This window comes from Labeo rohita, chromosome 24 (assembly GCF_022985175.1).
Source record: "Labeo rohita strain BAU-BD-2019 chromosome 24, IGBB_LRoh.1.0, whole genome shotgun sequence".
In the NCBI taxonomy this organism is placed as follows: Eukaryota; Metazoa; Chordata; class Actinopteri; order Cypriniformes; family Cyprinidae; genus Labeo; species Labeo rohita.
The window spans coordinates 21,177,031-21,203,382 of NC_066892.1; the positions used below are offsets into that span (position 1 = coordinate 21,177,031).

At 37.4% G+C, this 26,352-nt stretch overlaps 1 protein-coding gene across 1 annotated transcript in view; it reads right to left on the reverse strand.

Annotated features, from left to right (window-relative positions):
- Nucleotides 1-26,352, reverse strand: part of acad11 (acyl-CoA dehydrogenase family, member 11) — an 89,979-nt gene that overhangs the window by 37,195 nt on the left and 26,432 nt on the right. The window contains exons 6-12 of the mRNA XM_051098068.1: nucleotides 16,361-16,502; nucleotides 16,047-16,168; nucleotides 4,391-4,497; nucleotides 3,904-4,018; nucleotides 3,667-3,744; nucleotides 3,146-3,284; nucleotides 1,548-1,655 (exon numbers count right to left, since the gene is read on the reverse strand). Of these exons, the coding sequence (XP_050954025.1) occupies nucleotides 1,548-1,655; nucleotides 3,146-3,284; nucleotides 3,667-3,744; nucleotides 3,904-4,018; nucleotides 4,391-4,497; nucleotides 16,047-16,168; nucleotides 16,361-16,502 (811 nt within the window). The remainder of the gene's footprint in view (nucleotides 1-1,547; nucleotides 1,656-3,145; nucleotides 3,285-3,666; nucleotides 3,745-3,903; nucleotides 4,019-4,390; nucleotides 4,498-16,046; nucleotides 16,169-16,360; nucleotides 16,503-26,352) is intronic.

Sequence of the window (26,352 nt, forward strand, 5' to 3'; positions counted from 1 at the left end):
AAGGCCTTTAGGAGCCAAAACAAACTTCCCCAGAAAGTTCACTTTGGTGAGCTGTTTCGAACTGCCGAAACAACCTCAAAACGAACTTCGTTTCAGCCTGATTTTGTTAGAAATTACGTCATATCAGTTTGTTCTTCGATTTCGTTTGAAGTATATAAGGGCCTTTAGTGAGAGTGGTCTGTCCCAGTGAGCACAGGCTCAGCATTGGCGTGACACCGGCGAGCGGTACACTCACAACTGAAGCTGTCAGTAATATGAAATCATTGGTGACAGCATTCTCCTCTGATCCATCTTAAAGATCCAACCACTCAGTGCAGACAAGGGATGGAGAGTGAAGCACATGAGACCTGTGCCATTGGTTTGTGCAGCTACACAAACATGAACAAATCAGGCTTCAGTAGAGTAGAGTAAACAGGAGTCTACCTCATAAGCATCCACGCAACAGGAGAGACCATTAGAAAGGGAACAAAAGTTACAACTGTAGTCTGGTTCATGAACATGAGGAAGTCTTTTTAATTAGCAGGTCAAAAAGAAAGAAAATCACACTTTTTTTATTGGAAGTTTATAAGACAATACGTTTTTTAAGATTCACAAAAGAGTTGTTTGTGGTACTTCTTTGCTACCATGTGTACTAAATGGTCAAGGTCAAGATGAATTTAAATAATTTAAAAGTAGACAAAAATTTTTTTAAATCAATTCTAAAAATCAATAAATTCTTTATTATAATTCACCCCCTCAACAACTGATTTTTGTCCCTGAATAACCAAGATCCTCACCATCTTGGAAAACCTAGAGGGACTTCTAGAACTGGAAAAATCATGTAATTTAATAAAATTCTAATATAAAGAAGTTCTATTTAAAAAGAAGAAGAAAAAAAATTATATTTATAAAGAAGCATTTTGTCTAGTTAAGCCAAGCTCTAAAACATTTTACCATGTAGAATTAAGAGTTAAAAATATCCTCAAAATGTCTAAATAATACCCTTATCCATGTAAACTCATTTTTTAAAAAGAACATTCAGCAGAAACTTATTTAAATATTAATTATTTGTAGTAATTGTAATCATTAATCTATGGACACTCTCAGTTTTTGTAAATTAAAAAGGGGATTACACACTATTACACACATGCTCACACATGTCAACTTGACATCACATCTATAGTCATCTTTTGGCTTGCTCAATTAGCAAGAGAATCAAAATCATTTTGTTTTTCCTCATCGACCAGCTATTTCTTTCCTTGTTCACTCATTGAACACAGATTTCATTATCAACCTAAATATAAATCCTCCTTTTAAGTCAAGTGAGTACTAACAAATATGTCACATTAGAGATGCTTGAGTTTGTCCAAGTTTTAAAACTGTCTGGAGATGACTATGTTCTGTTCCAATATGTCATGCTCTGTCCAGCTGTTTTATGAATGTAAAACAAAAAAAAAAAAAAAACCACCAAAGAAACATGTCCAGTCGGTTCTACAAACCTGAAACTAACCTAATTATACAAGGTTTTCTTAAGACTAAGTAGTCAGTTAGTACATTTTACACATTACCTGTCATACAGAAGCAGGACCGTATGTCTCCTCTTAGTAAGGGTTCCAGCCAGATTCTTTTCTGTTCCTCAGTGCCAAACAGGTGCAGAACTTCCATATTGCCAGTATCTGTTAGAGAGTTAAAATCACCATGAAATCAAAATGGACAATTCTTATTTCTGGAACGTTGCAGTGTTTTTATTTATAAATGGTTCATCTGTGCACATCATTTAATTTTAATTCATATACCCTCTTAACCATTAACGTCCTATGTGCTATGGCGAGAGGGTGGGTCAATAATCCCTTCTCTCCAACAAACTGCCACTCACATGAAATTGCAGCCATTACCAAATCAAAATGATTAAACTATGCCTTTAACACTGTATACCACAATGTTCTTCTGTCCCACTTAGAACAGGTGGTGGGCATTAGTGATTCAGCCCTAAATTGGTTCAAGTCCTAACTTGCTAACAGGGGTTTCTCAATTAATATAGGCAAATTTCACTCTGCTTCTGTGCCTTTGACCTGTTGGGTCCCCCAAGACTACACTCTAGCTCCCATGTTATTTTCTCTCTATATGCTTCCACAATGGTATAAGTTACCATTACTACGCAAATGACAAATATATCTTCCTCTGAAATGTAATCATGTTAATTACAAATTCAGTCATATTAAAAATATTAGGCTGCTTTTAGCCTCACGCTGATGTTGGTTCATTTTCCAGCAACGAAACTATATAAAAAACGTTAGTTAATTAAATTAATTAGCACGATAATATCATGTATCAGCAGTCTCACAGTCCGATAATAGGACAATATTAAAATTGAGCATATTGCCCAACACCATTATACCTCTCTGATCTGTTGATAGACCACCAACCAGCAAAAGCTCTTAGGTGTGCCAATTTAAGGCTCTTAGTGATTCCTAGATCCAGACTAAAGTCTAGGAGTCACCGAGCATTTGTCATAGCCTCTCCAAGACTGTGGAATAGTCCATCTACTTAAATCTGAACTGCTCCCATACTATCCATTTTTAAATCTAGGTTAAAATTTTTATTAGATCTGGCTTATTAACCATGATTTATAATTGTTCTGCTTCATTTTTTGCTGTTTTATTTGTGAACATGTCTTTGTTTCAATTCTGTAAATGACTATTTATTTCGTACAGCACATTGGTCAAGAATAGATGTTTTTAGTTGTGCTTTATAAATTAATTGAAACTGTATTGAAACTATCAAATCCTGATGGACAAATTCAAGTCCTGCCCTACTTTTTTTATTTATTTTTTTATTTAAGAAGATGTTTCACTTGGCCATGTTACATAAGGGATAAGAAAAATTTTACATATCAGTACTACTGTACCATTTAAACCAGTGGTGCCCAAACTCGATCCTGGAGGGCTGGTGTCCCGCATAGTGCAGGACTGGACACCGGCCTTCCAGGACCCCTGGGCACCCCTGATTTAAACCATTCACACTATATATACACAGTACAATGCTGACACGTGTAAAACCTGACAAATCCTGTCGCATATACGGATGTAATGTTCTTTTTTAAACCCCTAATCTAAAAGCTCCTTAAATACAGTAACATTTCTGGCACGTGAAGAAACACACCCACCTGGGGCCTGGCAGTTAAAGACTTCGGGGGCGTAGAAGCAGTGTCCGGTCTCCTCTGCGATATGAGCATAATCCAGCTGAGAAAGGCCACTCTCAGCAGGAAGAAACAAATTCCACAGGCCTGCAGCTCGAGCCTTTGCCTGCTCACAACGACTTTATTAATACATACAAAGAACATCTTCCTAACTCCAGTTCAATCAAATACAATATTAGTTCGTACAATTTTCTTACATTTTGTTCACCAAGGCTGATTCATTGAAAAATACAGTAAAAACTGTTATAATGTGAAATATTATCACGATTTAAAACAACAGTTTGAATTTATATTCATAATTTTTCTGGAATTACTTTTTTCAGGATTCTTTGATAAACATTAAATTTAAAAGAAAGGCATTTATTTGAAATAGAAATAACAATCCTTGATGAAAAACTACCAATTAATTTATTTAATTATTTTAAATCTTACTAATATGACATAATATTATAGTACTATGTAATATGCATGACTGTATGTATCATCACCTTCAACTCCTCTATCACACCAGGTGTGTGCCATCTCTCAGGTGTGTCTTTGTGCTTGGCGTAGTACTCCTTTACTTCCTAAAATCAGAGATAGTTATTTTAAATCATTATTTAGCAATTTTTTATAGTTTTATAGTTTTATTTACCTTTTATGTTTAATTATTTATAATTTATTTTATTTTTCTTTCTGTACTGGTATTAACGTGAGAAGTTTCCAGAGATGACGGCAGTGCTGACCTTTTGGGCAGGAAGCACATGCTTTCTCATGAACTCTTTCACATACTGAAGGATAGCCTGACCTTTGGGTGACACCATGAACAGCTCATCAGAGATTGGCATAGCTAATGTGGAGCTGCAGATAAAAAAATAAAAAAAAAACACATCCTTTATAAAAAAAATATTATCAACATTTATAATTACATATAATCACAATTTTAAACCACATACCCCGACCTTAAAAACAATAATTATACACACTGCTTACATGGAAACACCTTTAATTACATATTTTGATTCTACGGAAATAACCAAAGATAAGCCAAAAAAATACAACCAAAACATGAATGCTCATTAAACACAACTTGTTAATGAACTGAAATAATGAAATATATCCTTAAAATGTCTTTTTGGTCCTTTTGGAATCTGAAAATAATTATTCACAGATGATCTATCATGCAGGTAATTATACTAATGTGCATGTCGAGCTGAGATTGTGATCTCATACCTAAGGGCAATCTGTAAACCGAGCTCAGCTAAGGGCTCCACACTTTCTTCAAACTCAGCTGCATTAACAGAACTGGCATTGCCCAACAAATGCCTTGCATAGATCCCCTAAAATAAGAAAAGAAAAATAATTAATATAGCTGCAAGCAGTGATCACGGGCCCAAGGGAAACACGGTGGGCAATATGCAGTTAGAGCGGGTAAATATAAAAGTCAAAGTCATTTAAATAAGCCACATTTACTGCATCCAGCTGTTGCCACTATGACAGGGAACCAGAACAGTCACATTCATGAGACCATGTAAATTCAGATGAATGTCATGTCATAGAAGGTCATATGTCAATATGAAATAAGTGTCAAATTATTATTTGCAGCACAAAGTGTATAAGTCTACATTTATAGATCTTCAGGTCTTTTATGTTGCAATTAACATAATTATTAACCTACTTATATAAAAAGTGCCCTACAAATGAACTGGTTCTATGACTTTTTGTTCCAAAAAAAAAAAAAACAGAATAAGGTTTAAGAGATTTCTTAAGCTGCAATTCAGGATAATAACACAGATATAAATTAATAGACCTTTTAACCATCTAGAGAGTAAAACAAACTTTCTCTTTCTCTGTCTCTCTGTCTCTCTCACACACACACACAGACACACACATACACAAAATATATAAAACTTAGGTAAAGCTTTACAAAACATTTTTCATTTGTCAACATAAAAAATATTTATATAGCATTTATTAATCTTAGTTTATATTACATTCAATATTAACTAATACATTATTAATTAAAATGTAAAATTGTATGTTAACATCAGTTCATATCTAATTTTTTTTTTCTGTTAGCCAAAGAGCATTGTGAATTAATGAAACTAAACCTGTTTCCGTAGAAAGACTTGTTTCTGTATGTAAAAAGCTTTGCAGTGTTTGGACAATGCGCTTTAAAGATATAAAATTGCTTAAAATTGTTTAATAAATTGCCATGGCAACACCGTTCAAGCTATCCAAAATCTGTTTGCAATTTAAGTTCCTCAGTATTTTGGCATCATGTAGACAAAGTTTGGTGTGAACTGTATGATTGGCCTAGAATCCACAGCCTGATTTTTCATAAAATCCACATTCAAACCAAAATAGCTGACTTCCCGTTGGTCATAGTTGGTGCTATAGAGGGCCTGCTCCACGCCCATTTCTGAGCTTTTTCCAGTGTCTAACTATCATTAATGCTGATGTGTGTGTTGAGTTTTATGAAATTCTAAGCACGTTATATGGCTCAAAAACACAGGAAAATAATGTTAAAGGGTGACAGGGAGCTGTCACGATCACCAGCTGGAGTGGCCATGAAGTTCATTAGAGGGCACTCCACCCCAGACTTTGGCCATTGTTTCCTGTACTCCATTTCCCATGTGTCCCTTGCTCCTGATGTGATGATGTCATGTGCTACCCTTGTCTGTGTGTTATGTTCTGATTGGTTCCTAGGTTGCATGTGTCTTGTTCTCATTGGTTGGTTTTGTAATGTGTTCCTTGTCTTCTATAAAAGCTGTTTGTACCACCATGAGGCTCTATCACTCATCATAGCCTCATCTATGTGATCGGACTCCTTTAATCGAATAAACTGCTGAATCAAAATCAAAGTATGCAAAAGTTATTAGACACTTCCCGTTTCTCATTTCTCACCATAAATCTGTCGCCTCGCCAACATGCCTTTTTCACAAAACCTGAATAGCTGACTTCCTGTTGGGTGGAGCTAATGGCATGCAGTGCAATAACACTTTGGTAACACTTTACAATAAGGTTTCAGTTGTTAACATTAACTAACAATAGTACCTAACATGAACAATATTTATTTAGCTTTTATTAATCTTAGTTAATATTAAGTTTAAAACTTACTAATACATTATTCAAATTTAAAGTTAGGTAACACCTTAGTATAGGGACCAATTTACACTGACTAACTACTTATTAGCATGCATATTACTAGCATATTGGCTGTTTATTAGTACTTATAAAGCACATATTCTGCATGACCATATTCTACCTCCCTAATCCTACCCAATAAAAAGTCGTAGTTAACGGTTTGTTAATAGCGAACACTGGTCCTTAAAAAAAAAACAAAAAAACTAAATCTATTACCAGTAAAGTACGTATTAACTTATTTTATGCATTTGTTTATTATTCAAACTAATTAAATTGAGCAGAAAAGGATCATGCTTAAAATATCTTTCATCCTATCAGTGAGAGAGGGTAGGATACAGTAGGTGGTAGGTGGCCAACCAGAATGAGCTTGTTAAAAATCACTGAAACTGAAAAGAAGGGACAGATTAATAAAATGTCCTCAAGTTTAGTCTCAATTTCTTTTATTATAATGAACAAAGTGAATGTAAAAAAGAGCTTCATTAATTGATAACTTCAGTGATTTTAAATTGAGCCTTCTTTTCGCGCTTTCATACATTTTGAGTAAAACGCCAAAAAAAAAAAATATATATATATAGTAAAAAAAATATATTTTTATAGTATAAATATTTTTTAAATAAGAATAGGGCAATAAAAGTCATTAGCATTAGCATGACGCAATCGGTCACAAGACGCACAAGAGCCAACGACATTTCACAAGGTGACACTCTGCCCCGGCTCTGCCCTTTGAAAGGAGTAGGGCATTGAGATGCTCACTTCCGTTCCATTTTTTAGGGAGCGAACGTTCCAGTGCACTGGAAGAAATTCGCAAATGAGACAACCCTTAAAAGGGCTGACTTCCTGATCAGTGCCCTGACTACTGAACTTGTAACTGAGCTGATTGAGATGCACCCACAATCAAATTTTTTTAAATCTGCACACAGATTGCACTGCAGCACACAGGATGAGCTTTACATCGGATAGTGATGGCGACTGTGTCTATTCCTCTCAGAAATCAATCGTTTCACCTCGGAAGACTTGCAATACTAATATTTTTTGAATAAATTATGACTGTAGTTGTATTTGCCCGTTATATTCTGTGTTTTATTGACAAATGGTTAGGTTTAGGGGCAGGGGTAATGCAAGTGATCGTGCTGGTGCCTCCATGTATTAAGCACGCTTTAGCTTCCACTCTCTGTACAAATGCTTGCATATACACCTAACGGCACTCATTTATGTAGGTTAAATGTTTATACCAAAATTGTAATATGTTCGATGTGTTATATTTCTATAGATTATATTTTAAGCAAGTCGTGATGATTTGAGAAGGCTATATTGATTAACTGTGATCAACTCAGCTGTCTGTCACTATTCACTTGGTCGTCACTTACAATGAAATGAATTTAAAAAAACAATTTAACAAACAAAAAAAATGTTCCAAACGTTTTTCTAAATTGATTAATAATGACAAAAACAATAAGAAATATAACTGAACCATTTTTATGGCGAATTCTGGTATGGGCCGGGCTAAGGCCTGAGCGTCTCAGGCTAAGGCCTAGATTTGAGGCATGTGCACGGCTCTACCTGATTTCTGAGTCTGAAAACAAATGTTGTGAATCAGTGCTTGTTTTCTAATTAAATGACAAAATTCTTAAAGGGGTCATTGGATGCCCATTTTCCACAAGTTGATATAATTCTTTAGGGTCTTAATGAAAAGTCTATAATATACTTTGGTTAAAAATTCTCAATGGTTGTGTGAAACAACACCCTTTTTACCTTGTCAAAATGAGCTCTGAAAAAATCATTCCATTCTGAGGGATTGTTTCTTTAAATGCAAATAAGCTTTGCTCGCCCCACCCCTCTCTTCTCTCTGTAGAGTGATGTGCTGCTCTGAGATATTGTTTACTTTAGCCACATTTAGTGTGTTTAGCCGCTAAACTTGCTAACTAGCACGTTATTAGGAAAGGTGATTGCAGAGATTCATAAAAAAAAAAAAACACCTTATACTCACTTCTGCTATAGGTGAAGCTGTGAACATAGACGCATTTATGTAGATCGGGAGACGCATTCCCTTCACAAACAAACGTAATCCACTGCATCTTCAGTGGCTCAGATGTCGGGAGTAAATAACGACCACTATGTTAACTATTACATCCAGCAACCACATTTCTAAAGTTTTTTTTGTTTTAATTTTGATGATTAGAGCTTACAGCTCATGAAAGCCAAAAATCCAGTATCTCAAATATTAGAATATTTCCTAAGATCAATCAAAAACGGATCTGCAAAACGTTCAAGTTCTTTAAAAGTTCAAAAGTTCAAGTTCTTTAAAGTATGTTCATTTATGCACTCAATATTTGGTCAGCAGCACAAATTACAGCAAATTTCTTGCTCCTAGCACAAATTACAGCATCTGTGAAGTGTGGCATGGACCCGATCAGCACTGTGGCACTGCAAAGGCACTATTGAGCCTTCAGCTCATCTGTATATTGTTGGATCGACTGTTTCTCATCTTTCTTTTGAAAATATTCCGTAGATTCTCAATGGGGTTCAGGTCAGGCATGTTGGCTGGCCAATCAAGCACAGTAATATCATGGTCATCAAACCACTTGGAAGTAGTTTTGGCACTGTGGACACTTTTATCTGAAAAGAGGACTTTGGACCAATGAGCAACAGTCCAGTTCATTTTCTCCTTAGTCCAGGTAAGATGCTTCTGATGTTGTTTCGGTTTCAGAAGTGGCTTGGTAGACCTTTTCCTGAAGACGTCCGAGTGTGGTGTCTCTTGATGCACTGACTCTGGCTTTAGTCCACTCCTAGTGAAGCTCTCTGAAGTGTTTGAGTTGGCTTTGCTTGACAGTTTTCTCAAGCTTGCAGTCATCCCAATTGCTTGTGCATGTTTTCCTACTCATTTTATTTCTTCCAGTCAACTTTGCATTTAATATGTTTTGATACAGCACTCTGTAAACAGCCACCCCTTTCAGTAATGACCTTCTGTGACTTATGAAACAATGATTATTTTCTGGACCACTGCAGAGTCAGCAGCCTTCCCTATTATGATTTCAAAGAATAATAGATACCCAGAAATTTTACTGTAGGGATGGTCATTTAATGTAAGTCAAATGTAAATATTTCAATATTTTGATTAATCAAAATTAAAACAAAAAACTTTTGAAATGTTTTACTTTACATGTAATTAATCTAGAATATATGAAAGTTTCAGTTTTTGAAGTAAGTTACAAAGAAACAATTAACTTTTTCAGAATTGTCTGAAAGGATGCACCTGTATATATATTATGGATGGGTGATATGGGCTTAAAAATTTATCACAATAATTTCTGGTATTTATTGTGATAACAATATCAATGAAGATAATTCAGGGAAATCCTGTTTCTTTAGAGAAAAGTATTATCTTTCCTATTTTTACCCAAAATAGGGTGTTGTGGGCATTACTGAGTACACACGTAATGTAATGACTGTTTAATCCACTGGAATGTGAATAAAATGCTTTGTACTTTCTGTACTGGAAGCTCCTAACATTAAGACGAATTCCTTGTATGTGAAACACACTTGACAATAAAGCTCTTTCTCATTCGGAAGCCGGAGGGCGCCCTTGCGTAGAAACTCCACATATGCTTCATAGTAGAAGTAATAGTACTGACGACGCTTCAGGAATCCCTAATCCATTTATAACTGTAGCTGAATAAAACGCAGATAGAGGAATTTTAACTTAGGAAACATACTAAACATATGATTGCTACAATATGTGGTTTGTCTGTGTTCTTCAAGCAATCTTGGGTATTTTTATAAGGATAAAGTATATACAATGCTAATCGATATAGCCTTCATAATACTATAAAATAGTATGATTTCTGCCTCATTCTGTGATATGAAGCCACATCTGATCACAAAAGGTTATTTCAAACACTTGACTATGTTATGAAGTTAATTTGGAGAAAAAGCATGTCAATAAATGATATCTAGGTTTGTAAACAGGCTCAAACACACACAAAACGCTCCGGTTACTCACGTAACCTCGGTTCCCTGAAATGAGGGAACGAGACATTGCTATGGGAAATATCCTTTCTCCAAATACTACTGAAGCCTTATTGAATCACGCCAGTGAAACTGGCCAATGGCCTTCAAGCGCGCGAAATATGAGGGGGGCCCACTCTATATAAGGCAGTGCTTGAATGAATCTTGACTGAAGCAATTTACGTTTAAAGATCCTGAACTGAGTGACACGGCAATAAGAGCAATGTCTCGTTCCCTGATTTCAGGGAACCGAGGTTACGTGAGTAACCGGAGCGTTCCCCTTCAATTCGGTCACTTCTACATTGCTATGGGGAACACATAAAATCCCGCCGTGTCACAGTGACGGATCCCGGCTCAACTACGTATGTTAAGCTTCACCGACAGAACCGTATGAGGCTGCAACGACGTTAGTATTCCTGATAAACACAGCTCGGTCTACAGGACCTAGTCGAAACCATGCAAGCCAGGGGGCGTGGCAAGTAGAAAATGCCGCACTACGTGAGGGGTGGAGTAACTCCGGAGAAAAAATTGTGACAGGCGGCGGCTCGGGCGCTTTCACATATATATTGTTTAAGTTTGTAAATTACAAGAATTCTGTGTTAAATGCAACGGCCGTACCGGTGCCCAATAAGTAAGTATTAAAGTGATCATGTCGCGAAAACACGATGAACTATATATAATGATTGATAGCTGATAAGGGGCAGCACTGTATTGGTGTCACGACAACAGGGGTGTATACGACCTAGTCGAAACCACTCAAGTAAGCGGCTCGGATTTCATCACTGCTAAGTGAATGGGTGCGCAGCTTGCGCTGTTCTCACTGACAACACATGAGAGGCAAGCGACGACACATCTAGGTTATAAAACCTCGCGAAAGTGCTGGGTGATGACCAACCTACCGCCGTGCAAATATCCTGGATGGATATGCCATTTGCCCAGGCCCATGAGGACGCGAGTCCACGGGTTGAGTGAGCGCAAACTCCTATAGGACATTCAACGCCCTTAGAGCTATAAGCCAAAGCAACTGCGTCAACGATCCAGTGTGACAGTCTTTGTTTGGACACAGGCAGGCCTTTTGTTCGCCCTCCAAAGCAAACAAATAGTTGGTCCAAGAGTCTGAACTCTCTGGAGCGCTCGATGTAAGTGCGCACCGCGCGTACAGGGCATAAGAGTGTATCAGGCGTCCCCGGCTCGGCCGATGTTTCGGGGCGGAAAGCGGATAGTGTTATGACCTGCGCTTTAAATGGAGTTGAAAGCACTTTAGGCACATAGCCCTTCCTGGGCTTTAAAGTGAGTTTACAATCACCTGGCCCAAACTCAATACACGAGTCGTCGATTGATAACGCCTGCAGGTCACCAACTCGCTTAACAGAGGCTAGCGCGAGCAGGAGCGCTGTCTTGAGAGAGAGCGCCCGCAAGCTCACTGATTGTATGGGCTCGAACGGGGGGCCCGTGAGAGCGTCAAGCACAAGCGCCAAATCCCAAGTGGGCAGAGTGGAGGGGCGCGGAGGGTTCAGTCTTCTTGCTCCCTTCAAGAATCGTATGACCAGGTCATTTTTGCCTATTGTGCGATTGTCGACGAGCGCATGAAAAGCTGCTATCGCGGCCACATACACTTTCAATCTCCACTCTCCATGAATCACCCCGCCCCTCGACAGTAAGTCTGCGCTGTGGTTCAAGCGTCCGGGGACATGTACTGCTCGGATGGAAAGGAGGCCCACAAAAGGAGGTCTTTCGCTAGCCGCATCAGTGGCCGCGAGCTCACACCGCCTTGGTGATTTATAAACGCCACCACTGTCGTACTGTCCGTCCTGATGAGAACGTGACGGTGGAGGATGTCCGGGAGAAAGCACTCGAGCGCTAGGTGTACAGCACGGAGCTCCAGACAGTTTATGTGCCAAAACTTCTCCGTTTCTGTCCACGTCCCGAAGGCTGGCCTGCCGTCGCATACGGCTCCCCAGCCCGTGCTTGATGCATCCGTCGTGACAGTTTTCCTCCTGATCACTTGGCCAATAGGAACACCCTGGCGATACAGAGTCATATCGCGCCAAGGGGTCAGTGCATCCAAGCATTCGTGCGTCACTTTGACGCGCAGAGAGCCTGCGCGCCATGCACTCTGTGGCAGCCATCTGGCCGAGAGTCCTCTGAAAGGATTTCAGCGGAGGGGAGTGCCCTAACTTGAAGACTGAGAGAGAGCTGACCAGTTTTTGTGCGTTTTCACTGCACAGTTTTGACCAAATCAGTTTCAGATTGAGCTCCTCATTTAGCGATATACTAGTTTTACGTTCGCCTTTAGCATGTCACTCTGTACTGTCACACACAGAAATATGTCAACAACTAGACTTTAACGTTATTATCGCGGGAAGAGTAATTCTTATCGTGGGGAAAACTTTATATATTGGTATATAACGGTATATTGCAAACAATAAGACATTGCCCATCCCTAACGGTATATTGCAAACAATAAGATATTGCCCATCCCTAATATATATATATATATATATATATATATATATGGCACAATGCACACCTCCTTAAATTTAACCATTCCAAGTTAATATCCTACTTTTTGTAGGATTTCTAGGCATTTTTCTAGATATTTTAAGCATATTAATCTTGATTTCTCACAACTTTTATGTATGTATTTATTTATTTGTATTTCTTTTTGTGAGTCAGAGTAAATTGCGACGCAAATAGATTTTAATGAACATTCAACCTTGGTCAGGATTTTTTGTTCAAAAACTTTTATTAGCCTGTAGATTCAAATGAAAGCTCTTTAATACTACAATAATATTACAACATAAAGCAATTGTATAATTTTTACAGTTTTCATAATGACTGTTTAATAGGCTAACCATAACATGCCGTTAGAGCCTTTGTGTAAATATATTTCCTTTTTTTTTTTAGCCTATGACTATCGCACGTTTTGAAATTAACCCTCACTGTACATTTTCTAACGATTTTTAAGGATGTTGAAATATTATGTTATAATGTTATTGGTTTTTTTTTTTTTTTTTTTTTTTTTTTTTTTTTATTTATTTATTTATTTATTTTCTTTTTTGTTATTTGATCTCTGTTTACAAACCAAAATATCATAGATCCAGTAAGTTTACAAACAGTCCCTTTGCGCTATCTGGCAGCCTAGTTTCGTGAACAAGTCAGTGCCGGAGAATTAAAGCGAAAGTGATGAAAACGAGTAAGTAAATGAAGGCAGCACAAACAGAAGACTGCTCTAATATTATGTGATCTTACCCAAGCCTTCCAATTTATGAATATTATCATAACCCTAACCCTAACCCTAACCCTAAGTCTGACCCTAACAATATAAGCTGCTTAAATTGAATAATTGAAGTTTCAGTTATAACATTCAGTCATAATAGTCACATCTATGTAATCGGCCTCGTACAATAAACAACCCACTGAAGTTTGATCAAAAATCAGACAATGTATGTGGAAGTTATTAGACACTTCCTGTTTCTCATTTCTCGCAATAAATTCATCGCCTCACCACAGTCAAACCAACATGCTTTGTTTACATTTCATATATCTGCATTTATCTTGTATATCTTTGTTTCGGTTTCTACATATGAATGATGAATATATGCTGTTAAAAGCTGCTGATATAGACAGCGAAATCTTTTCACGCAGGTGCAGAACGCACATGCTAGTTTGCAGTCGGCTGTAGTCTGTCCGGTGTGTTCAACAGCTTTTTCACAGCTTTTTGCTTAGACGCTGTCAAAGACGCTGTAGACGCCTAGCCCCTATGGGCTTGGGCCCTAATTAGTGCTGAGTAAGTTTAGACCCTGTGTGCATTCCTGACAAAGAGCTCCGTCACTTTCCCTGTGTGTATAGCTGTGAGTTTCAAAAGACAAAATTAACACAAGGTTTACCAATCATTTGCTATCTTGAACTACACAACTGGCATCTGGGAATAAAATTATCAACCTTCACTGAATGTTTATTAAAATCCGCTTTGATTCTGACTAGGCAATTATGCAGCTGAATATATTTGTACTGTTGCCCCACTCCCAACCAATCAATTTCCTGCATACATTAGCCAATCGTTCGAAGGTTTGGGGTTGGTAAGATTTATTTAGTGTTTCTGAAAGAAACCTTTTAATAAAATTACCATTTAAAGTAACTGTATATTATTTGAACATATCTTAAAATGTAATTTATTCCTGAGATGGCAAATATGTAAAAAAAAAAAAATCTTCCTGACCCCAAACTTCTGAATATATATATATATATATATATATATATATATAAATATATATATCCATGCTTAGTTTCAAATAATAAATACTGTAACACACAATGATATTTAACATTAATTATTTAAAGTGCCCCTATTATGCGTTTTCAAATATGATCTTTCATGCAGTGTGTCATGTAGCTGTATGTGAACATAAACTATCTGCAAAGTTGTGAAGCTGACAGTACACAATACATAAAGTTATTGTCTATCAAAAAAAAAAGAGTCGACTCACATTTGCCTAAACGAGTCGTCAGGATTTCAAATCTTTTCTGTTACGGCCACACGTCACGAAGTAACAGATTTGCATAATGTCCGCACACGTTCTACATCGCGAACAACTTGCCCGCCCATAAAGTTCCATGTGGTTTACGTCACATGGAAATTTACACGTACATTATACGGAAGACGCTGTATCATACACTGTGAGTAAAACTGTTTAATATTCACTTCGAAAAGATGATGAATCTACAAAGATTGTATTTTCTAGCGATCGTTCAAAATACGTAGTTGTGTACGTTATGTTGTGTAACAACCCTGCACATGTCATGCTAACCGGCTAAATCACGCTTCTGTAGTTCTGTAGTTCAGCTGTGGACCCACTGTAGTCTATAAATGTGTGATTGATCCAGCTTGACTGTCTGTCTGTCTCATTCGTTGGAGTAATGATAAAGGATGGCGTACGAAGCGGCTTTCACACCGAATGCGGAAAGCGCTGTGCTATGAAACCCATTCGTTTTAATTTCTTCCGCCCTGTAAGGACGGCTTGTTTCTGCCTCGACTAAAGCGCACACGGAGCAAAGTTCAAATGAGTTGTTCAAATAAACTTTTGCCGCTGTGCTCTGAAGGGCTGAACTGAACCCAGTGACCAGCGCAGCGCTTTCCGCATTCGGTGTGAAAGCCACTTAATGCATTATACATTGCTGAAGTTTACAACATAGAGGTGTGCCCGGTTCGGTTATAAAAGCAAATTGCGAGCACTTTCCACGGTAGCCCATGCTAACTTGTCGATCAGCCACTTCAGCCGTTTCATCATCAGACTCTGGCTGGAATTGTTATGGTAAAATCGATGCCATCTTTTCTATGTATTGACAAGTATCCAGGACCGTCAGTCAGTTATGGCAATGGGCGTTTCGTTCTCCGACACGCTGTACGCGGTAGACCAATCATAAAGGACTGCGCCATCTGACCAATCACAGCAGTGAGGGCTCACGGAAAGGAAGGGTTTAGAGAGACTGATTCTTCAAACTGCTTCGCACGAGTCGTTTATGAATCATTTAGAAATGGGGTAAAATTAAATCTATTTTTGGAGAAAACTGAAGTGCTTTTTGATCTTGCATACATGTAAACCTGTTTTGGGAGTGAATTGCAGGTGAATTGACCTCCTTCATATCAGTGAATGTCTTTATCTAATTGGCACAGTTTAACAGTTTTAACAACAATAGCTTGGCATAGCCTGGATTAACCTTTAAACCTCAATACCTGTGCAATTGCAGCCATTTTGAAAATAGCCATGGCAATATAGAAGTTTTGCTGGGGAAGAGAGTTTGGGATGCCTCGACAATGGCAGTAAATGGAGATCAGGTCATCTGGAGAGGGAATCCCTGTTCAAAAGCAATAGAGAATATAGAGTAATATAGAGAGATAATTACAGGAAGGACATATAGAGGAAATGACAAATTAAGATAAGATCAATACTGGCAAAAACGACACCATATTCTTAACTCTACAGAAGTATAAGTACATTTTAAAGATAGAAAAAAAACAAACAAGAAAAAAAAAAACAGATGCTCCACCTTTCACTCCTGTGACTCCACCCATTGTGCTGATGACTTTGTAGTGACTGGGCCAATAGTGTGGCATGAGAAAGTAGGCTAAGTCTGCTATTGGCTGTCCGGTAGTGGACAGTTCCCAGTCCAGTACAGCCAATACACGAGCCTGCAATGAGAAAATAAAGCTTTCAGAAGACCAAGATTTTTGTCTCACATACAAAAAAGTATGAATACTTTTATGGGAAGGACTGAGGAAACAGAAGGACAGAAACACATTGATATATTAATTACCCATCACTTCCACACAATTATATGGGAAAGTAGAGTTTTAATAGGCTTATTAAAGGAAAAGTCAACTTCCAGAACAAAAATTGACAGATAATGTACTCACCCCTTGTTATCCAAGATGTTCATGTCTTTCTTTCTTCAGCCATAAAGAAATTATGTTTTTTAAGTGAAACATTTCAGGATTTTTCTTCATATAATGGACAGATATGGTGGCCCGATTTTGAACTTCCAAAATGCAGTTTAAATGCAGCTTCAAACGATCCCAAATGCGGTTGTAAATGAGTCCAGCCAAGGAAGAAAGGTCTTATCTAGCGTAACGATCAGTTATTTTCATAAAAATAATACAACTTATATACTTTTTCGTGTCAAATGCTCATCTTGTCTTACTTGTTTTTTCCGGTTCATGACAGTTAGGGTATGTCGAAAAACTCCCATCTCATGTTTTTTATCCCATGTCTCCCTCAACTATATCAGTTTTACCTTTTTTGTTGAGGGTGTTTGATCTTCTTTGTATGTTCATGTTGCAAAGACTGGGTCAGTACTTCTGCAGCAATGTAGGATGATGCTGAAATAATTTTTTAAGTTGAGGGAGTAAATATGACCTAAATGATCGTTTCGCTAGATAAGACCCTACTTCCTTGGCTGGGATCATTTACAACTGCATTTGGGATCGTTTAAAGCCGCATTTAAACTACATTTTGAAAGTTCAAAATCGGGGCACCATAGCAGTCCATTATATGGAGAAAAATCCTGAAATGTTTAACTCAAAAAACATAATTCCTTTACGGCTGAAGAAAAAAAGACATGAACATCTTGGATGACAAAGGGGTGAGTACATTACATGTAAATTTTTGTTCTGGAAGTGGACTTCTCATTTAACAGCATTCTGTTCAAAGATGTGACATTAATTAAAGACGTGCTCTGCCAGTCGTTTCTGATTCACTTGATCTTTACAATTCTCTTTGCAATAAATCATTTACTTGTAATCATTTACTGGGAAACTGGTAATGTCTTAAGGCTCTGATTAAATCCACAAATGTACTGTAACACCAATGTAATAGTTCTCACTTTGCAGGGGATAGTTCCCTTAAAAATTAAAATTAAGTCATCATTTACCCGCCCTTGAGTTGTTCTAAGGCCATATGCCCTTCTTCATGGGCAGTCGTGGTCTAATGGTTAGAGAGTCAGACCTGTAACCCGAAGGTTGCGGGTCCGGCAGGGATTGTTGTGGGGGAGTGAATGATCAGTGCTCTCCTCCACCTTTAATACCACTTTAAAGGTGAGACACTTGAGCAAGGCCCTTCCCTTCCCTTCTTTTTCAGACCGCAAAATAAGGAATGTAAAGAAATGTCTCACTCGCGCTTGTTCATATAATGGCAGTGAATAGCGACCAGCTTTTATAAGACACAAAAGTATGACATAATGGTCCCATGTGACATGTGTCATATATTTTAAGTGTTGTGGGGATGTTGTGCCGCTAATGTGTTATTTCACGAAAATCCTGACCATGGACATTGGTTTCTATGCACAGCTGCATGTACATGAGACTTCATTAGCGCAGCAGTTCATTCCGGCTCAGCCAGAAAACCACACAAGCTGCAAGAAATCAAGATTAATTTAAGCTGAAAGCAGCGTTGAAAGGGCCCTCGCACCCGAACTCACCACCACCCGGTGGCTTTAGGAAAGCTGCGAATGGTGTGCAATATGCATTTAAAGTGGTAAATATAGAAGGAATGTGTCATTTATATGTGCCAAATTTCCTGCTGCCAGATGGTGGCACCATGGCTATATTTTATATATAACATACAATATTGTGTCACAAGGATAGTGCACAAACCGTCTTATACTATGCACAAGTATACTTTGGGCTTAAGGCCGCCTTATATACATCTTACGAAATCAGGCTTGTGCTGTGTGTAAGCTATTGTGCACAGCTGGCCCACTGTAAAATAAAAAATGCACTGTATGATCAAACATTTAATTTAGGTGAGATAATTATATATTTTTTAAAAATGTCTAAAAAAAAATATCCCCCACCCCCCTGCTCTCAACCTCTTAAACCCTGCAAGAGTCACTTAAGAGGGAAATAATCCCCATTTTAAAAAATGAAATTCAGGCCAAGAATTAATGTCTGCATAAATCCTGATTGGAGTATCACTTTCAATAATTCTACATGTTAAAAAGAAGGCTTCAAAAGGATCGGATGAAAAACCTAGGAAGAGTATTGCAAATTCCACAGCATGCAGTTTTCACAAAACCTTGAATAGCTGACTTCCTGTTGAACAGAACGCTGACTGTCAGCACAAAAGTTGTTCGGCCTGATGAGAACTGTAAAGTAGTTCTCTAGTGTTCTCTAGTGCGCCCCTAGTGGCTTGGGCCCTAATAATAATAAACAGAGCAATTCTAACAGGGTCCTCGCACCATGGTGCTTGGGCCCTAATAAAAACGTAACCTGAAATACAAAGCCTAGAAACCCCCCCAAAAAAGTATCAGAGTATGGAGGACTAGAAATGACTTAAGTAAAATAAATAAATAAATAAATAAATGTAGAAATACATAAATAAATAAATCAATAAATGAATGTAGAAATAAATGCTGAAATAAATAAATAAATGCAGATATGCATAAATAAATGAATTAATAATTCTGTCAAACGTGTCATTTTTAATTGTGATATTTTTGCACCATTTGTGTTATACTACATTTATTTCAACATTTATTTATGTATTTCTACATTTATTTATTTATTTTTACATTTATTTATGCATTTCTACATTTATTTATTTCTGTATTTCTGTGTCTGTACAGGTAGGCAGTCCTAACCTTTTTTTTTTATTTAATATTGAAAGAAGAAACATGAGAATATGGCTCCTTTTTCTTTCTTTTTTCCACCAGAAAAATGAAAAACAAGAATTCAGCTTGATTTCTAGTTTTTCGTTCCGGGGTGGACAAGTGAATAAACAGCTTGAATATTCAATTTCTACATGTGGGCAGGAATGAAACACCCCTTCCTGCTGATTGGTCAGCTGAAGATCAAACCGTGCAGTCATCAGTTCTTTCTGAGTTTCACACAGAATAATAGTCATTCGCTCTGCTGCAGCAGTTGTAGTTTTTCTGCAACAACATTTCTTCTTTTCTCATCAAACAACCACACTAACGAATGGCTCGACACAACCCAAACCAGGGCAGAGCCTAGACAAGACTCTTTCCTGTGTGCTGTTCTCAAAGTGCCAGGGGAAGACCCATGAAGAGGTAATAATGGGACAAAAAAAAACAGAGAAAAATGCATTTTTAATCAAAGTAGTGCATTTTCAAAGCAAAATACATTCAGATGTAATTTTCTTTCACCTGTACATAATTGTATGAATAATTTAAAATGCATTCAACAAACAGGACACACACACACACACACACGCATATATATATATATATATATACATATACATATATATATATATATATATATATATATATATATATATATATATATATAAATGCATATATAGATCACGCACACACATACATACATATGTGCATGACATAACTGTAAGTTTCAGTGTCTGTAAAGGCATCTCTATCACTGACTAATTTGTCCTGATCAGATTCAAAATGGTTAAAACAGGGGTCACCAAACTTGTTCCTGGAGGGCCGGTTGTCATGCAGAGCTTACCTCCAAATTTCCTCAACACACCTGCCTTGAAGTTTCAAGTATACCTAGTAAGACCTTGATTAGCTGGTTTAGGTGTGTTTGATTAGGGTTGGAGCTAAACTCTGCAGAGACACTGGCCCTCCTGGACCAGGTCTGGTGACCCCCTGGATTAAAACATGAGTGATCCGAGTCCGAGTCTATCAACACCTCCAGTGCCTGTTTATATGTATACCTCTTTATTTTTATATGTGATATGATCTACATGTTCTCGGATCCTTCCGTTTATGCTGATCGTCTTGTATTCTCACCTGGAAGATCCGGAAGTCCCGTAACTCATTCGGGGAATGCGCCAGGGTTTTCTCCACCGTAATACACCTAGCCATAAAAAATCGTTGTCTCTTAATTGACGAGATATCTCGTTAATGGCGGAGAAACAGTTAATAATATACTTGAACTTTACTTAAGTATACTTAACGACATAAACTTGAAGTATACTTTTTGGTAAGAGGAAACTTTCGGCTAAATAAGAGATGCACAAGCCCAACGTTTATGCAGTTTCAGCTTCGATTCAAATAAATTTGTAGGGTTGGGGTTAGGGCTGCACGATAAATCGCATGTGATTGTGAGGCGCGCTTAGTCAATGAAGTCGGTTCTTTGATTAGTAGTAAATCTCTATCACATGCGTTCAGCTGGAGCGGCAATTAATACACAGAGCCGTAAATCACTGACAAGCTATGCAAAATCGCGCTCATAATCAAATGCGATTCATCTGCGATTATGTGCGCGATTTTGCGTAGCTTGTCAGTGATTTACGGCTCTGTGTATTAATTGCCGCTCCAGCTGAACGCATGTGATACACAATCGCATGCGATTTATCGTGCAGCCCTAGTTGGGGTTTAAATAAATGTTGTTTGTAATCACACTTATTATTTTTATATTGCACTTTATATTACACTTATTATATTTTTATAGGCTAGTATGTTTCTATTTTTCAAGGCTAATTATATTTTTTCATTCTTGTTTGTTTTCTGAATACAAATCATTTACAGATTTGTCATGGCATGACGGGAAGTAAGGCCTTGTACACACTGTCAGTTTTTGGCATTGACAACCACATTTACTTACAGGCGTGAGTCTCGAAAAGTCCCGTTCACACAGCAGCTTTTCGAATACTGTCTGTATGAATATGCAACAGGAGTCAAGCCCGTATTCCTTATGAGTAACCATAGCAACAGAGACTAAAGCAATATCAAAGATGGCGACGTCCATAAAACTGAAAGTATTACCACTTTCTGACATGACAAGAGTCCAATCGAGCCATAAGTTCATCCATCAAATCATCATTAATGACAGCAGCTTTTAAATTTGAGTGGAGAGTGGAGAACACAAAAATGACGGGAGGGAGCGGCTCCAGTGGAGACTGAACATAAAACTTTCAGATGAGAAACAGTTCATTTCTCCGCACTGTAAGTTACCAGAACCACAAATTAAAACAGACAGTGCACAGTAGATGCGCGTTTGTGCGGCAGAGCGGCTCCCTCGCACTGTATGACGTGATAGACAACTAGTTATCCAATCCTGTTTCGTTTACACAGTGCAAGTGTTCCAAGAATGCGATTGTGAGTCCTGAGAATTTATGGGTGTGATTTTGGTTATAGAATACGGTTGTCACACCCGTAAATAACCGTTCTGTGTGTGACTGTAACCGTATAGGGGATAGAGGCGTGACGTCACGGCTTTAGCGCCACGGTGGTTGATGGGGGAAAAAAATAAATAAATAAATCGGCATGTTGTGAGGCCATTTTTTGTGATGCGCCAAGGAAGTTTTAGTCATGGGAAGAACTTGTTGCGTTGTTGGATGTAATATCCGTTCACAGGATCAACGGGGATTTTGATAGCTTAACCCACGAAGAGAGTCAGACCAACCAAAAACAGCAATTGCTGGATCAGGGGAGAGGTCACAAGAATAAGCTTTAGAGTAGAATCTGAAAATTTCGCTCCAAAACTTATAAAGTTTCGAGCATGACCAGAAGAGATGTCCCAATGAGCCCTCGGCAGATTCACATTTGTTACAGGGGAGATGGAGGAGTAGAATTAGTTAAGCTTAAGCCTAGAGTAGTGAAGCCGATCTACTACTTTACATTGAATTAGTTGGTGTCTTGCATTAATAGAACATGTATTTATGACCTTGATAGACTTTTTCCGGTCCTCATTGGTTATCTTAATGCCTAAATCCTTTTCCCAGGAATCTTTCAAATACAAGGTAGATATGTCGAACTGACTAGCAAAAGCATCTATAAAATGGGAAATCAAATGAGAGGCATTAGGGGAGGCAGAGAGTAATTTATATATATCATTTTCATCTGCTAATAGTTTAAAGTGGGAAATAGATGTACAAACATAATTTCTCAGCTGTAGATATCTAAAAAAATGTGATGGTGAAAGATCAAATTTCTGTTTCAGCTGAGGGAATGTAACAAATTTACCATCCATGTAGAAGTCTCTTATAGTGACCATTCCTTTACTGGACCAGATTGAAAATGTGGAGTCAATGAATGATGGCTTAAAGGCATGGTTATAAGCGATAGGGGTGGACAATGTGGTAGGTGCCAACTTATATGCTTTCCGGACCTGACACCATATTTTGAGAGAGCTGCTAAGAATAAAGTTTGTGTTAGCCACTTTTATAGGTGGTATAGGCCCCGCAAAAAGCAGAGAAGAAAGAGAGTAGTTTGTAACACTCTGTTCGATGATGAGCCAAGATGGAATGCCACCTGCAGACCCCACAGGATGAAATTTTTTCCAATATGATAAGGCTCTGCAGTTCGTAGCCCAATAATAATGCTGAGTTTGGCAGACCTAATCCACCTTGCGATCTTGGTTTACATACATGCAGTTTAGAAATATGGTGTGCTTTAAAGCCCCACACAAATGGTAATATGATCGAATCCAAGAAAAGATATAGAAAAGATACAGACATCTGAGCAATGTCACCATCTTGATTGCATTTACGCGCCCTACCATAGACAGTGGAAAGGTCCTCCAGCTTTCTATATTAAGTTTTAAACTCTCTAACATAGCTAAATAATTTAATTTATATATGTGACCCTGGATCACAAAACCAGTCACAAGGGTCATTTTTTTCAAAATTGAGATTTATACATCATATGAAAGCTGGATAAATAAGCTTTTCATTAATGTATAGTTTGTTAGGATAGGAAAATATTTGTAAATATTCATTAAGTGTCTCACATTAAAGAAGGAAAAGCGCCCTGTGATGAAGCCCGTTTGATCAGGATGTATAATTTTTGTTTTACATTTATTTAATCTGTTCGCAAGAATCTTTGTAAAAATTTAAATTCAGAAGGGCTATGAGACGATATGATGCCAGATGTGTTTTATCTTCCCCTTTTTTAAGGATTAGAGAAATATTTGCATTGTACATTGCCTGTGGAAATTCTTGATTGACAATAGAATGATTAAATAATCTCAGCATTAGAGGAGCAAGTTTCTGAGAATATTTCTTATAAAATTCAATTCTGAAGCCATCAGGTTCGGCAGCCTTACCACTAAGGAAAGATGTGATGGCTTCGAATATATCATCTAACGTTATCTCTGAATTAAGGGTGTCTCGATCTGCTTCATCTAATTTGGGGAGATGTAGTGAATGAAGAAAGTGGGAAAGGGCTGTAGGGGCGGTGGAAGTCATACAAAGCCTCATAAAATTCTTTGAAACGTTTATTGATGTCACTGGGATTTGTCGTTAGCATTCCATCGTCTTTTCTAATTTGGTGAATAGCTCTATTAGCTTGAATACTTCTCAGCTGACGCGTGAGCAGCCTATCTGGTTTGTCTCCAAGCTCAAATCGCTTTTGTTTTATCTTTGAAAGCATATTACTAACTTGGTCAGAAAGAATCAAATTATATTACAGTTTTAACACTGCAATCTCTTTGAGCACTTCAGGATCCACGGAGTCTGCATGTAAATGTTCAAGCTGATTAAGATAGGCTTCGATTACTGAAAGGCGTTTTTTCTTTTGTTTTTTTTTTTTTTTTTCACATGAAATTATGTATTAGGGCTGCACGATATATAGTATGTGTTATCCTTGCGCATTTTGTCATTAAAGCCGGTTTCAGAGCAGCGTCAATATACAGAGTCGTAGTTCACCAACCGACAAGCTGCACCAAACCACACAGACGATATCATCGATATTATACATCGCTATTATCAAATCATGCTGCGATAAACGGGGGCGGATCTAGAAAATAATTTTTAGGGTGGCAAAGGGGTGCTGTGGGATCTATGAGGGGTTGCAACACCAAAGCAAGCCCCCTAGTTTTAGGGATTTATAGTCTGAAATACACAGCTGTTTTCACAAATATTGCATTACCATCAGGTAATCATCTATACTGTTTAGAATTAAAAATAAATAACATTTCAATATCCATCATGACACCAAGTCAGTACACAACATAAAAAACCTCAACAGGTTATAGATGTTTCTGAGCTTGTATCACTAAAGAAGACATGCAGTTCTTTAAAATTACATACTTAGATGGTATCACATTTTAGTGCAAGTTTAAGAGCAACAAAACCGTTTGAATTTACTAACATTAGAAAGAAATACAATAATATCAAAGCACTGAAACTGGATCCGTTTTGAAAACAATTTTTCATTTTCTGTCATTAACAGAAGTGGCAATGTCTGTAATCACCCACAACACACTTTCTACCATCTACTCTAGCAACACCCCAATAACTGCATAGCAAGAGCCTTGCAACCACCCAGAATATCCTAGCAAACATCTAGAACATCGGACCAAACTATTTATATTTTTAATCAAGACTTTAAAACAAGCCAGCATAAATTTGTCTTTCAAACTTTTCTAGTTATCTGAGGTGTTCTTAAATGCTTACACACAATTCAAATACATAGACGACTTTCCTGCCACACTCATGAGATCAATAACACTATAACAAAAAAACAAATACAGATGTATAAATCAGCAATTAACTTTTGGGAAAAAATGATTTTCATTTTACCACTGTAAAGTAATCTTGCAGTAGACAAAAAGTACTAGAAAAGTTCAAATACCAAAGAATTGTGTATGAACTTGGTATGCCACAATACCACAATACAGTCCAGGAACCAAAAATAAATAAAAAATAAATAAATAAATAAATAAATAAATAATAATAACTTAGTATCCTCTGCACATTTGGCCAAATTTCATTACAGAATACAGTACTATAGTGGTTTCATGGTCTCCTGACACAATACTATATCTCTAGGTGGTCATTTCTCAGTTCTGCAAAAATGCAGTACACATAGGTCTACTGTAAAAAAAAAAAAAAAAAAAAAAAAAAAAAAACGGTTACAAATCAAAATTTGACAGTCACACGTTTGAAGCTGTATATGTGCTACAGTTTACTGTACATATAGAGTAGTGAAATTTCCATAATCTGATGTACTGGTACTGTATATTGTAAATGTACTGTATGTGTAAGTATAAATTCCCGTGTCGATTCGTTCAGCTCTCTCCTCTCTTAGTTGTTAGGATGCAGAGATTCTGATTGGTGTCTAATGTTTAACATAGTTTAACATTGTTAAACTTTTTGAGAAATGCGTCTTTGTTTTGAGAACTTAATGAATGGTTCGGGAAAATGTGCCTACTAAAATCAGTTATCTTGTTAACAATCGAGAAAACTGCAATACGACTAGATTCTTACCTCTGCTATCAGTTTCCGTAATCGCCATCTCCTTATGGATTTCATGTTCTTGATCCGCCAGATTTGGCATAAAGGCCTATATCTATGATGAAAGTGGAGCGAGCGGTCGGAGAATCGGATCACCAAACAATTACGCAATGAATCTCAGACATATCCCGCCGGGATTAGATTTTTCAAAGGACGAGTTAGCCGAGAAGCAGTAATTATTATCTGATATACAAACAAATGTAAAAACAATTCGTTAATGAACTGGGCCGCGCTTTGTGTTTTTGACTCAAACCGGTGTTAAAACACCGGTGTTTTAACAAATAATGCTACCTGTCAGATTGTGCTACCAGCACTGTGTTT